The sequence below is a fragment of the Anarhichas minor genome, unplaced genomic scaffold, assembly GCF_050575085.1.
Source record: "Anarhichas minor isolate MPS153535 unplaced genomic scaffold, ASM5057508v1 ptg000051l, whole genome shotgun sequence".
Lineage (NCBI taxonomy): Eukaryota > Metazoa > Chordata > Actinopteri > Perciformes > Anarhichadidae > Anarhichas > Anarhichas minor.
In genome coordinates this window covers 7,237,501-7,253,080 of record NW_027466497.1, presented here as the reverse complement: position 1 = coordinate 7,253,080, position 15,580 = coordinate 7,237,501, and the positions used below count along the sequence as shown (strand labels likewise).

The window sequence follows — 15,580 nt, the reverse complement described above, 5'->3', positions numbered from 1 at the left end:
CTCCCTCACAGAGCTGCAGCTCCAGATACATCTGTGATCAGAGCTCAGGTGTTGTGTACCTGGAGCGGTCAGGTGAGCCTTCATGAGCATCCGCCTGAGGAGACACATGTCTCATGAAACACTATGTGGAGAAGAGGATGCTCTAGTTGTAAAAGCTATTATTCATTATCCTTTAGCTGAAGTAAAATACTGTGAAAATACTCTTATTACAAGTAGAAGTCCTGCATTCAAAACCCTTTTACTTACAGATGCAAGAAAAATACTTAAAGTACTTATTGTGCAGTAAAATGATGATTCATGCTTAATATTACTTCTGCATTGTGTATGTTTAATGTTAACTCCTTTGTATACTGTTGGCTCGTTTAAGCTACAGCGATGCATCATATTCTATGAGATCATGATATTTGTCCTGTGAGAACCTCAGGCCTCTCAAAAGACTTCTCTCCTGTTCTCAGCTTTGAGACGATGCACTTTAATCTGATCCAAGAGGCTTTTTAAATACAGTTAACACAGCACACAAAGCAATGCCTCCTCCACTTTATTATAGTCAAAATCAATATGAAAAATGTAATCTTAAACTATTATTACTAACTATTATAGTGAAAAATATTGTCATAGCTTAAACATGTCTAAATGTACAGTTTTTAGGATGAAAGTTTGCTATTTGATTTCTTGTTATTGAACTCTCAACAATGTTGTAGAAGTACTAGGTCACCTTCCACTGCTGGTGATGTAATGTGTCGGTGCATTACTGTCAAACGGCCGCTAGATGGCGCCATTTAAACAGTTTATACTGATGGCTGGAGGAACGAGGGGGCACATAATGTGAATTGGAAATGGCTCGTGAAACTCAGATCACACATTAGTGGAGTCAAGCTGTTGTTCCTCACTTTCACTAATGCGTGCCAGCGTACACACTCACACACTCACACACGGATCATTTTGGACTCTTACTACTAGCACATTCCTGTCACGTATATTTGACGGCACTCTGTCACCAGATAGGACTTGCAGGCTTTTTCAGGTCCTTTCCAAGAACTGTTGTTCCCACAGTGCAGCTGCTGCGTCTGATTTATGAATCAGTCAAATTAGTATCAACAGGAAACGCATGATGTGGCATGTTCAAGGGTGATTTACGCCTTTATTTCCGTTGTAGGCGGTTATTATTAGGCTGTTATTGAAGTTATGGATTTGCCATTGCAGCTTTCACTCTGATCTGCACAAAATACACATGACAGGACTTGATTAACGAGACCAAACATGGCCATTATGTACATACCTCTGTGCACAACCAAAGAACACCAATGAAACCACACCAAGATGTTTTTTTTTATTTATTCAGCAGGGACGGTGCACATTAATAAACATTGCTGTAACTGTCCTAAAGTTACCCACACGGGTATTTTTTATCATTATTAAAAAAATTATAACTAGATTTTTCGGCTGTAGTTTCTGAACAAAGTCATCCTGAGAAAAGACCATAAAATGAAATAAATGTTGACATTGGTTGTATGCATGCAGTGTAGACACAGTTATAATTAATATTAACAGGCAATTAAGATATTTTACGATACAACATGGAAGTTAAAACATGCAACACACAAACAAGCAAATACACAGGATACCGAAATGAAACAAATAATATATATATATATATATATATATATATATATATATATATATATATATATATATATATATATATATTTATATATATATATATATATTTATATATATATATATATATATTTATATTTATATATATATATATTTATATATATATATATATATATTTATATATATATATATATATATATATTTATATATATATATATTTATATATATTTATATATATATTTATATATATATATATATATATATATATATATAATATATATATATAAACACATTATGCTTTATAACAGGTAAATAAAACATGCAGCTCAAAAAGTACTACAATAAAAAATATTACGTTTGGGGTATATTTTCATTTCTTATTTTATTCCTGTTTTTATTTATTTTTTTATTTGTTTCATGTTCAGTTTTTTGCACTTTTATTTTATTACTCTAAATATATATTTTTTATATATTTTTTGTTTTATTTTTATTTATTTTTGTTAAATTTGATATAAAGAAACAAATAAATGTGATTTTTTTTTTTTTTCAAACACTAACCCCCCCCCGTTCCAGACGGGCCGTCACGCGGCAGTTGCATCGGGAAACCTGTGGGCGGAGACTGTGACCTAATTTTGACCAATGGGAGTGCGGTGGAGGCAGCGACTGACCTACATTCAGCCAATCGTGACGCGGCAGGGTCGCCGGTAGGCAACAGTCAGCGCGTGCCGAAGCCATGTGCTTCTTTGGTGTTCCGAGCGCGAGAGGCAGATAGGGACATTTAAACAAGGAGAAAAACAGACGAACGTGACCGTGTTCAGTTCATGGGATTAAATACAACGAACCACTTCAAATCTAATGATGTGAACCACTCAATGTATTAAGACACATTATATATAAAATGTATCAGTTTATGTTTCTGACAAATCGCAACATAGGAAATGTAGCAAACGGTTACATATTCGATACAAAACGTTACAGATATGTTGTGCGTCACATCCGCCCACAAACATCAACGCTTTGTTTGAGTTGATTATTCTGACTCTTCAAATCATGTCACGTTTTTGGGAAAAAAAACAAAAAAAACGAGAGATGTCCCACATTTCTCAGATGAAACCGAGAAGGGGAAAACATGAGGGAAGCAAACCGCATCCTGACGTCTCGAGACTCTTTTTTTTTTTTTTTGGGGTTTACTACTCAGTGGTCATCGCTGTTGTTTTTTGGGCCTCCCTGTTTAAAGATGACAGCGTGAGAGAAGAAGAGAGGGGCGGGGTGCGTTCACGGTCCATCCAGGAAGGAGCTCAGCTCAGGGTGGGCGTGGCTTAGTGCGCAGCAGTACCAGCCGCTGTCAGCCATTGGCTGAAATCGCTGGGAGGTGTTGTGTGTTATGCAAATCTGTGTTGCGTTCATGTACAACCGGAGGAATCATAAATACGGGCACACTGTTAAAAGGCAAGCACAGCAAACATTTTGGGTTCTCTTTTGTTTTTTAACCACTACACTGCTATTAAGTGAACTGAAAATGAGACTTTATAGTATATTAAATAATGATAATCTATCAAATATATATATTACAAATATCGTTATAATAGCTTCAACATTCTGCTCAATGTACAATTTTTAGGCTGTTTGATCGCATATCAGTCCAAGTTGAATGTTTTTACTGATTCTCACTTTTGTCTTATTTGTGATTTATATTGATGATGAAGCCAAAGACACTTTTCCACATTGTGTCCAATAAAGTTTCTAACAAACTAACTTGTATAATAAGTTAAACATAATTTTTAATAATCCAAACCTAGATTTTAATCGTCTTCCTACTTCCATTTATATTGTTATTGCTTTTATTGTTTCTGTCTTTACCATTTAAAGTGCCTCTAAGTACATTTTAAAGCGCTATACAAATAAAAAGTGTTATTATTATCATACCTTAAAGGTGCAATAGACGGTGTTTGGGATATTAATAATTTATATTGATTCTCAGTAGCTCTCAACATGCCGGTGGTTGAGCCAGGGTCTCGCTGCTAACGGCGCAAAATACGCCAACAGTGCTGATAGAGCTAACAGTGTTTCCCTTACCCGGAGGTCTGGCTTCTGCAACGAGCGGCGGCGGCGGCCGTGAGCGAGTGTTACCAGATCAGAGTGACAGTTTCCAGCCCAATCAATACTTTAAAACCCACCAACTACAATAATAAAAAAATAAAAAACGCAAATCATAACTTTGCCAGAAACTTGTAAATGACTTTTCTCTCCACCATCCAACATGATGAAGAAATATATATTTTTAATTCCGGGGTGAACTTTCCCTTTAATGCTCTGAATCCTGTAAGTTTCACCTTTTTAATAAATTTAAGTCGGTATCGCATTTGTCCACAAGTGGAAAGGATCAGATTTACCAGCTTTCCCATGCATCCGTGAACGCAGAGCGCGTTACCGAGGACAGTGGGGGCGTGGCCTCTTTATGCAAATGATCGACGCCCCCAATCGCCTTTCCCCCGTGAGCGCTGACGTCACACGAGCAGCCCGTGTTGGTTCCAGCTGACTTGGGAGAGAGAGAGAACCAGAAAGAACTAGGAAAATAGAGAGAGGTGTGTGTGTGAGAGAGAGAGAGCGAGGGGGAGAAAGGGAGGGAGAGAGAGGGAGGAAAATAAGAGCCATCAGTCTCATCTATCTGACTCTCATACTACTGGATATTATTATTTTTTGGGGGGGCTTCTCTTTATTTCCTTCATCTTATATTTTCTCGCTCATATTTAATCACAAGTTATTTTTTTCTACTGTTTCTACTCCTCTGTCTCTACTCTGCATGGGACTCTACCGCCGCTTCAATCTGCTTCCAGTCGTCATTTTTTTTGCTTTTCCACCTCCGGACTAAAGACTCTCCGATCGATCGATCAATCAATCAGCAGGACCCGAGGGTGAGTTTGTGAGTGTTGTTGTTTTTAAAAAAATCTCCAACAAACTCGAAGGAGTTGGAGGGGGGGGGGGGGACTTCTCTCGCTGCAGAGCTCCAGGATTCAGTACGTCTTCCTGTGGTGCGTTTATTAGTGCGGAGCTGAGTTAGTTAAATAAGAAAAGAAGAGAAAGAGGTGACAGCAGCTCGTGAGCGCTCGGCCAGTCTGAGAGGATGCATTAGACTCGGCGGACATGGTGCCATTTTGGAGATAAGTGCCCCCTTTCTTTTTTTTTTGTGTTGTTTTTAGTACACGTTTTTTCTTCATGGGACGGGCGGAAAAGCGGGATATCAGGTGGAGATCTTGAGCGCGCGCACTTTTTGACGTCGCGCCTGTCAATTAGTGTCGCTAATTGGATTATTTTGATCTTGAACTCACGGTCTGCAGGTTCTGTTCCTCCTCGCCGCCTCCTCCTCCACCTCCTCCTCCCCCCCTTTAACTCCCACCACCTCCATTGAAGTTATGTCAAGGCCTCTCACTCAGCTTCTACCTCCGGATCTCCCTGCCGGGGCCACCAGCCCCCAGTTTGGGGCCAGCAGCCCGACTGGAAGTGGCCCCCAAGGCGGACACCTGACCTCCATGACCAACCTGAAGTCCCTGCTCCAGCTGCCAATCAAGGCCGACCAGAGAGGCACCAAGGACTGCTGCGAGATGAAAGGTGAGTGTGTGCACGTGTTCGTGTGTGAACGTGTGTGTGTGTAGGTGTGTGTCTGTTTGAGATAGTGAGAGAGGGTTCCGATAGGCGAGAAACTTCTTAAAGAGACAGTAAGGAATATACCAAAGCCAACAAATCACTTCAGGATTATACAAGAGAAATGTCCCTTTAATGTATTACAAGTGCATTACAATATACTACAATACATGTTAGTGTACTACAAGTGCATTACAATATACTACAATACCCTTTAATGTACTATAAGTGCTTTACAATATACTACAATACCCTTTAATGTACTACAAGTGCATTACAATATACTACAATACACGTTAATGTACTATAAGTGCATTAAAATATACTACAATACATGTTAATGTACTATAAGTGCATTAAAATATACTACAGTACACTTTAGTGCAATGCCTCTGTTAGGAGGTTGTGTGAATTGTATTATTGTAAGTGCAAAGTACATAATCCTGAACTATAAATGCACCTCAGAGACATGTGAAGCTCCTGCAGAAATATTATTCCAATATTTTAGTGATATAATATGAAATAGAGCTAAAACTACAGTCAGAAATTCTTTGTGTCAAGGCTCAAATGTGATGATTTTGCTGCTTTTCTTTGCCATATCCGACACTGAACTGCATTCATTTGGGTTTCTGGTTGTTGGTCGGATAAAAGAAGAAATGTGAACATGTCAGCTATTCCTTTGAGATGTTATATTCTGCATCTTCTTCATTATTTAATCAAGAAAGTAAATGGTATATGAATTGATAACCAACATAATATATTACTGCTCTAATACGAACAACAAACAAACAATAAGTATTCATTTCAGAGCCTCTCTCTATCAATGTAAGTCTTTGCAGAAATACCACAGGAATATTACAGTGATTATTCATTGCTGTGTGTGTGTGTGCGTGTGTGTGTGCGTGTGTGTGTGTGTGTGTGACTGTGTGGGTAGGTGTGATTGTAAAATACAGAGGCCCTGCTTGTTCAACACACTCTCACACACTCAGTTTTCACTTCAGCTCTCCTCCTGCTGGATTTTCATATTAAACGCTTCCTTTTTGCATTTGGTGGAGGAATGAAATGATCATGAGGAGGAGGAGGAGGAAGAGGGGGAGGAGGAAGAGGGTTTAAAAAAAGAATTGCAATCTGGAGTGGATGCCATCAAAATGCAGCAGCAGCAGTCGTTTGCCTTCTGATCCTCTGCTCTGTTTAAATAAAGGTTAGTGAGTGGGATTGAATTGTTTCCCATCCACCAGCTGCCATGACAAATATTAACCAGGCTGCCTCTCCTTCCTTTCTCTCTCTCTCTCTCTCTCTCTCTCTCTCTCTCTCTCTCGCTGTCATAACTCCCAGTCACACACTGGTTCATGTTGGGCTTGTGAGGACACTTTTAAAAAGGACAATTTAAAAAAACCCGACCTCTGTTGTTTTGTCTCGGTGAGGACGCAGAATGGACCGTCGAGACTCGGCCCTCACAAGACGGTTAAACCTGAACACACACAGAGAAAGAGAGAGGGAGAAAAACAAAGCCTCTCCAAATGCTCCCTGCGGGTTTTTTCCTGGCGGCCCCTGGTGGCCTCTTGCTGCTACTGCAGCTCCTTTCTGTTCTGTTGCATGAGGAGGAGGAGGAGGAGGTGATGGTGAGCGCGGCTGACAGGCTCTCCATGGAGCCAGAAAGCAGCTCAGAGGCCCCGGCTACAGCCTCATTGTCAGCTCCCATAGAGTGCACACACTCCTAATGATAGGTGATGCGTTCAGGGGTGTGTTGGGAAAAAAGAAGATGTTGCTGTGTGATGTTTTTTGGTGCCGTTCTCTTTCCAGAGACAATGTTTCGCTGCTTCGCTTTGTTTGACGCCTTCACAAACACCCACTCCGTCGAGCTCATCGCTTCCTCCTGTCTGTCTCTCTGTCTTTTTTTTTTTTTTTTTCTGTCTCGCTCTCTTCTTCTTCATATCTCCTCCTCGGTCCCTCTGCTGATTTACATTTTTTTTTTTTTGCTCTTCTTCTCCCTCATCTTTTACAGTACGCTCTCATTTCTCTCTTCTGTTTTCCATCTCCCCTCCTGCTCTTTTCATTCTCTCCTCCTGCTGCTGCTCTCAAAGGGATTTCCTCATTTCTCTTGAAGTCACATCTCATATTGTTATTTTTGCTTTCCTTTATATGGAGCCTGCTGGTGCAGGTATGTTTTTAATTTGTGTGCAAAGATTCAGTCATTTGAATGAATCACTTGAGCACAGAAATGAGTGATTTGTACTCTTGTTACTCTTTGATGGTCACGTTACTGTCGCTGAGGAACTTGAGTTACAGGTTGTTGTGGCTACACTGTCAGACTATCAGCTGTGTTTTGGTGCGATTCCCATATTTATACAGTGGATACCGCTGTCTGTTCTTGAACCACTTGGTAGCCTCATGCAGTGCACAATAAGCAGGGGACTCTCAATAAGTTGTGTGTTTGATGCAGTTTTGTTTGGAGATGAATGGAAATGCTTCGTTGTTGTTTTATTTTGCCTGTGCAATGGTGTCCCTTAAACAAAGATTTTGATATGTCATATTGATTCGTTCTTGTAAGTATTCGCCTAAAATATGCAGAAAAAAATGAGAGATCGCAATAAGAGTTTTTTAACACTGAGGTGGAAAAGTTTGTGTATCAACAAAAGTAAAGATGCAGTGAAATCAGACTTCGAGAATAAATCACGACGTACGTGAAGTGTGTGACTTAAAAGTTCACCGACGCTGCCGACATACAGACTACAGATTAATGCGACGTATTTTCACCATGTTTTCTACATCGTTTTGAAGAGTTTGAGGTTTGACTATCGCTGTTTTATTCACGTCGTCTCGGTTTGTTCCTGCGATGGTTTTAAAGGCACCGGACTGAAGAATTAGTGCCACCAGCTGTTTGTATGGAGGAACTAGCTCCTAATATTTGTATAACAGGTGTGGACGGGAACAAGCATTTATTAAAATGTTCTTTTATTCTGGATTAATATGTGCCATACATTTAGTACAGAACCTGGTCCATACACCTCTTTTATGGGCCTCACCCAACCAGTAGTGACAAACTATCACCGTCCTCTTTAGTTGGCACAGACGCTGTTAGCTGTAAACGGGTACATACAGCGCTGCAGGGATGACGTATTTTTGTGAGGTAACCCGGAAGTTAGCATCGCTGGTTCCCTCCACAAAAAGCCAATGGAGATGTTTGCGTTGGATTTCAGATTATTGCAGAAAATAATCTCTGTGACGAAGACAAGTTTATAATACTTACAGATAAATATACACAAATGAAGACGACTTTTATCATTTTCAAAAGGTAAAATGCTAACGTAAAGCTAACGGACGACACAAAGAGACCGTGAAGGCAAACTAGTCGCGTTTTTTTAGTCTCACTTTCTTAGCAACCGCCTTTTTTAACGTAACACGTAAAAACATATTTAATGACAAACTTTATATATCGTAGAACAAAACATTAAAATGTCTTAATCTTGTGTGAACCACACCCCGTTTAAATACCCATCGACTTTGAGACGAGGGGAACAGGAAGAGCAACAATGCTGACTCATCTCTGGGTTTTAGGACTCATTCCTGCATGTCAATGCAGAAATATTCAGATTTAGTCGTTGATATTTATGTAGAGATTGCAACAACTGTGTACAACATGCGATGATGATGACGGTAGCAGAGAGATGATGATGGTCTCGACTCTCTGCTCTCTTTCCTCCGTCCTTCCTCTGCTGTTTCCACATTGTAATCTCTCGTGTCTCAATGTTCTTTAATCCCTTTAAATTTAAAGCTTCCTGATGTTCTCCCCCGGTCTCTCTCTGTCTCATTACACTGTCATCCCAGCCCAGTTAAATATGCTCTTTTATTACTATTTTATTGGGTTTTATTATTCAGTGTGCTATTTATTCAATATGCACTTTTTGGAGGCGTCATTCTGCAGAATGATATTATCAAATATCATGATATTATCGCTCCACTTCTCTCCGTGTGTTGCCATGAAGTTCGGTTGTCGCTTTGCTTGCGGCATTTATTTTTTTCTGCCGATGCTTTATTGATATCGTCATCTATCTTTCCATCATCCCCCCCCCCCCCCCCCCCCCTCCTCCTCCCTCTGCGGGAGGTCAGAGTGCAGGGTCAGTCAAGTCAACTTTATTTATAGATGCCTTTTAATGAAGTGCTTCACAGAAAGCAAAGGACGGCGGCATAAACCTCAGCCGCTGTTCATCAAAGAGACGATGCAGAACCCCCCCGGAGCTGTTTGTTGATCGGTGTTTGTCCTTTGAAGTGAATTTTCTTGTAAATAAATGCAAGATCTGGATCATACATCTGAAACAAAGGGATCCAAAAGCTATCTGGCCGTCAGAAATGACCCAAACTTTGTCATTTTTGAGTCTTTAAAAAAAAAAATAAATAAATAAACAAATGACCAGAAGTCTCTGGGTCACGAGACGTTTCTGCAAAAGTCACAGATAAATCCTAAAACAGCAGCAGCAGCATAAGAGACTCATGAAGTCAGCAAACTGACTCGGTGACATCTACAGTTAGCATTAGCCACCATAAGCTAATGGTCCCAGCAGACCGAGTAAGGCTGCATTTAGCAGAACCCCTCGGAGTGTCGTCACACATTAACATCGGGGCTTTGATGTGCATCATGCGCCCGCCAGTGTGTGCATGTGTGTGTGTGTGTGTTACCCTTAGGGGATCAAACCTGTGACCATCTGTCAACCAGACTCTTTCTTTAAGCACTTTTTTACAGAGTGTGTGATGGAATATTTCGATTTCATCGCTCTGTTTCTGCAGCTGTATCTGATTTTTTTATATGTTTTGGGGTAATTAGGGATTGAAAACAGCGGATGAACGAATGGCTAACTTGCTGTCTTTATTTCATCGTACATCTAAGATTCAATTGAACCATTTTTAGAGATAAAAGCACACTCTTGAAATGATGAGACGCTGTTTCCAAAGTGGACACAGTGGGTTGGAACAAAAGACTGCATTAGTTTGAGTCAATAGATCACTGCCACGTTAAGCTGAAGAGCGTTTGATCGCAGTAAACACATTACGGTATCGAGATGAACTAATCTTAACACGCTTCTGGTTCTCTATCCAGACAAAGACAAGCCCTCGGACTCTGACGAAGAATCGCAGAGTAACAGCGCCGGGGCCGGAGGGGCCCCTGGGTCCGGAGGGGCCCCTGGGTCCGGCGCGTTGCGGCCCAACTCCCAGTCAGCGTTCCTGGGCCCGCTGCTGTGGGAGAGGACCCTGCCGTGTGACGGAGGCCTGTTCCAGCTGCAGTACATGGACCTGGAGGAGTTCCTGACGGAGAACGGCATGGGGATGCACGGCAACGGGCCCAGCTCCACCAGCGCCCAGATCCCCTCCCAGGTAAACGCCGATGGAGACCAAAAACCTCACATCATAACGGTCTCAGTCAACTTTATAATAAACAAGCTCTATACATCTCAACATCTCCTCAGTTCAGACTGGAGTGGGTATGTTTGGTCTCGTAGTGGCGTTTCGCATTGGCGCACTTAATAACGGCCACGGTATCTGAACATATGAGACAGAGTGGTTTTGTAGCGCCAGCAGGAAGAATGAACGAATAAGAGTCCGTCCATTCTTTGTTAAAAGCTCTGTTTTCAGGGTCCACTTCTCTCTTTTTAGAGCACGGCGTGTGAAACTGCTTCTCCGACTTACTTCTCCCACTGCTCTCTCTCTCTCTCCCCGTCTCTCTCCTGTCTGTGTAAATCTCACTCGACTCACGATGCGTTTCAGGACACAGATATTCGATTGGCTGAGTAGCGTCACGTGAGATAATTGCCAACGCATGTAATTGGTCGGTGTATTTCCTGGACTGCTGACCGAGTGCCGTAAAGGCTAGAAAAGCTGTGCAGGTTAAAATAGAAGCGCTCCGCCAAAATGTTCTCAATTATCCATCAGTTATACGTCCGGATAGGACAGCGTCTGGGTCCGGATCCGGACCGCGGTCCGCCTATTAGTGACCCCTGGTTTAGATGTTTAAAGAGAACTGGATCAGCAATGAAAATGGCGCCCATTTGCTCAGTGGTCCGTGAAGGAACCAATTTCCAATTTCCGAGTTAAAAATTTAGATTAAAAAACCTGGATCTTCCAGCGATCTCCTGCATTATGGGGCCCGTAGAGCAAACACAGTTACAGACAACACGTTTGGCCACTATTTAAAATGTGCTTCCAAGCCCGGCGCTGCTCCTGGGGGCTTGCGCTGGCCCACTAGGAAAAGTTAAATAAGCACAATAGTTGTTTCCTTCCTTTGTCTGTTTTGCTCTGAATCCTCACTGCCGTTCAATGAGCTAACTAGCTAGCATGTCGTCTAAATAGCTCTCTAATGACATTGTTTAATTTAGTATTTTCTATTAACAAAGTTGTGGTGTCGGGTGATTGCTGTACTGCAATTAAATTCATGTGGGGCAACGTCTATAGCTCACCCGGTAGAGCACGCGCCACATGGACGCATCATATCAAGGATTTAATGCTGTTCTCTTTGTTGATGCCGTGATTTAGACTGATGGTATATTTCCTCTCCTCCCAGAGCTCCCAGTCGGCGGTGCCCAACCAGAGCTCCCAGTGCCCTCCCAGCTCTCCTCCGCCCTGCTCCTCCTCTTCCTCCTCCATGTCCTCTTCATCCTCCTCTTCCTCGCTGCTGGGACTGGAGACCGTCCAGCCACAACCGCCGCCACTGCCGCCTCCACAGCAGCAGCAGCAGCAGCAGCAAGACATGATGGGAGGACCCGAGTGTCATCATGGTGAGTGAATGAGGGATTATTTTTGGGGGGAGCACTATCGGACGGTTTTATTATATTTTGAGATGGAAATATAATAAAAGTTATTTCATTTTCAATTAATTATTCACTTCAAAGACTTTAAAACAGAAAAAGGTGATAAGAGGACAGTTTTCGATATCTTTAATATCTTAAAAAAATAATAATTAAACCACTTTCTAACTGTCTGGTAGTTGTCCGTAATTTCATTTTAGAACTTTAACCCTTTCACAGAGTGTTTTCACTTCATAAAAAGTTAATTTGAACATTTTTGTTGCCTAAGAATCTCTTTTTAAGAGTTGGGTTGTACTTAGCTCCGCCCTCTCGTGTCACTTCTGGTTGCAAAAATCCAAGATGGTGACGATCCAAAAAAAACAACAAGATGACAACAGCCAAAATGCCAAAGTCAAGGCTTCAAAACCACAGAGTACAACCTATCTGTCACTATCTCCTCTTCTTTTCCACAGTTTTTGATCCAAAAGCTTTTCTTATCGTCGACAGCGAGACTAAAATTGCAATTCCACTTTCACGTGAGAAGGCAACATTCGTGCACCAGCTAATGCGGTCTGACATATATGAAGCTGCACATGCAAAGGCTTTGATGTGATCTGGCTCTAATGAGGACACAGAGACTCTCGATGATACATTGCATTAACTAACCCACTCCTTCAACAATAACCACACAAGGATCTGGTCTAATTATATCTCTGTGTGATAAGCGGCAGCTCTCCTCTCTCCAGCAGCCTGTTTTTCACCATTATATATTCATAATTTATTGTTCCCTCTCGCCGATGCTTTTGATGTGAACCAGAACTGAAGGAACATCTGTCCGTCTGTCTTTTATTTTTATTTTTTCAATTCTCAGAGCCATCTAAGACTCATCACAGCATTTCACGATGATTTATTGCTGACAGATCCGCACACGTCTTTGTAAATGTTCAGCCGTTGTGTAGACATTTAAAGGAAGGATGAGACGATGAGCAATGGAGTTTGTAGAAGACTCTGTTACGATCGTTTGGTCACATGTCACACATTTAACAGGAGGAAGTCCGGTTGCGTAAAGAGCGCTGCATTCTTGGAGTGGTGTCTGCCGCTAACGTCGACTTATTTAAATTACGTAACGTTACTACATTACCGTATTTTGGTCTAATAAAAGTATGTTTCTCAGCGTCATATTTGGAAGCTTCGGGACACCGACTAAGCTGCTGTTTTTTGACGAGTTGGAAGTGAGAATGTGTTTTACCGTATATACCAACAAAAAACAGCAAGAATCCCTCTTCATCTTGGAGTGAAAGGCTTCATAATAAGGCTGCATTACAATCTTTCATGGTTAACTCTGCACAGGAGACGTTTTCTCCTTTACTTCTTTAAGTCTTTAAAGGGCCAGTGTGTTGCTTTTTGGGGATTCTATGAGCAGAATTGAAATATAATATTTAGAGTATAACTATGTTTTCATTGGTGATTAACGACCTGAAACTAAGAGTAGTTGTGTAAACTCCCAATAAACGCCACTCGGGCGAATGTAAGTCCATTTTGGTTTCGGCCAGCTAGCAAACTTTTGTCTGTCGGTCTGTTTTGGTGGCGAGCAGGTAAAAAACTCTGGGTTTTCAGAGATGAAGTGTGGAGAGTGAACCGAAACAACGAGCTGAAAGGCTCTAAAGCAGCTGCAGAGTTGGGTAACATACACTATATTGCGATTATTGTAGCTTTCAATTTCTAGTAGCAGGCTTAAATATGTTAAACGCACAACTACAAATGTCAAATGAAAAATGACAAACCGCTTCAGGGAGAAGTGGCGGCGTGTTGTTGATCGTCAGCCAGACCAGTTACAGTAACAGGTGCCGAGATCTGAAACTCTCTGAACATGCAATGGGTTCGTCCTCTGTGCTGATTGTTGTGTGTTTGTGTTTGCATGTTTCAACGGTTCGTTGCGGCACTTTACACACACAGCCTGTTTTTATACGTCACAATTTAAGAAATTCAATTCTCTCTGTTTTTGGGCGTGCAGCAGGCCGCTCCTCCCGCTTTGTTGTTTCCATATTGTTTCGAAAATCTAACCGGACCGGCTCACTGTTGCATATTGTGAATACAATGTTTGGTACGATGAGTTCGTATACGCAGCAACAGACGGAGAGAAAGTGCCCAGCAGGAGCCGATTATGAGAAATCTGACTGGAACACTGGGAGCGTTGTCTTTTCATTCTGAGTTATAAACAACTAGAGAGGAGAAGTTACTCTGTGAGAACGAGCTGCAGAGAAGCTTGAAGAAAAAAAAAAAAGAGATTTTGAAAATGAGACACAGACAGAAGAGAGACGCATGAAAGGAAGCAGCAGAAGAGCGAATACCACTGGATACTGCTGCAAGGCTCTGTAAGTGTGTGTGTGCGTGTGTGTGTGTGTGTACTGAGTGCTTCTGTGAGTATCTATGAATAAGCCATCTGTGTGTGTGTGTTTGCATGCATGCGTGTCATTTTGTGTGTGTGTGTGTGTGTGCAGTTCGCTGAACTTCTGACGTGCATATCAGAGTGTCCTCTTTGTTTTGCCATTTGCATGCAACTGTTTAATGTGAACATGCTCTCATGTGTGTGTGTGTGAGAGTGTGTGTGTGTGTGCGCGCTCTTTATTCTGAATTATAAACACGTGACTGGGCTGAGCATGATGCATCCAGCCAGAAATCCCTCAGGTCCCTGTGGAGCTGAAGTGTTACTACAGAGCTACACACAGAGAGAGAGAGAGAGAGAGAGAGAGAGAGAGAGAGATGGAAAATAAACTGGTTATAATAATCTGATCCACATGTTTGGTTTGAATTGGATTAATTCTGTGCTAATGGCAGAAGAGTTCAGAGGGAGCGGAGAACAGCTTGTTTATTTTTCACCTATTTACAAAATGCTAAATATTAATATCTGTGAGGATCCAAAGGCGTCCGTCAGTTGAAAGTGAACAAAAAAAGGAGACTAGTGGATGAACTCTGCATAGATGGAGCAGCTGTGGTGGAGATGGACACAAGAAGCCCAATTCAATCATCTTGAATGTCATTTTGCTCAACACTCCACTAATGATGCTCTTTAAGCAAAGCAAACGCCCACCGAGCTACAACCGGTTGAATCACTTGCTTGAGCAGTTTCTTTTCCCTCCTAAAGAAGAAGTCCTTACTTAGGCAAGGAAACATGAATCACCTTAAATCAAGCCGTTATCAGGCTGCAGCTTCCAGGTCAGTTCACTCAGTCACAAGCCTTCCTAATCAAACACAGATCTTTAAACATCAGGTCTCCGTGAGCCCGCCGCATGAACTCAATGAACTGCGATGGGTTTTGGAAGAAAGCATCTGCTGCAGGAATCTATCTCAGCTGTTACAGAGGCCGTCCCTTTAATAGCGATCACTTATCAAACCGAAGAACACAAAGAAACGAAGAGCAAGGGCACCTGGAGACAGAAACCGCTGTTGCTTTGCCTTGGGCTCGATCCGTCCACCATAGTTCATGGGAATACGTGACTGACGGGGAAAGCAGAAGTGCTGAAGCTTCAGTGGGAAGAATATGG

At 41.7% G+C, this 15,580-nt stretch overlaps 1 protein-coding gene across 3 annotated transcripts in view; it reads left to right on the top strand.

The window, feature by feature from the left end:
- The first annotated feature begins 3,985 nt into the window (after positions 1-3,985).
- The window catches only part of dbpa (D site albumin promoter binding protein a), a 28,527-nt gene continuing 16,932 nt past the window's right edge, over positions 3,986-15,580 (top strand). Inside the window, exons 1-4 of one of the 3 annotated variants that reach the window (XM_076075315.1) lie at positions 3,986-4,532; positions 4,956-5,226; positions 10,355-10,629; positions 11,813-12,026. In XM_076075315.1, the coding sequence (XP_075931430.1) occupies positions 5,031-5,226; positions 10,355-10,629; positions 11,813-12,026 (685 nt within the window). In that variant the 5' untranslated portion in view covers positions 3,986-4,532; positions 4,956-5,030. Of the gene's footprint in view, positions 5,227-10,354; positions 10,630-11,812; positions 12,027-15,580 lie in introns of all 3 variants that reach the window. The other 2 variants (XM_076075314.1, XM_076075313.1) reach the window with 2 other exon arrangements.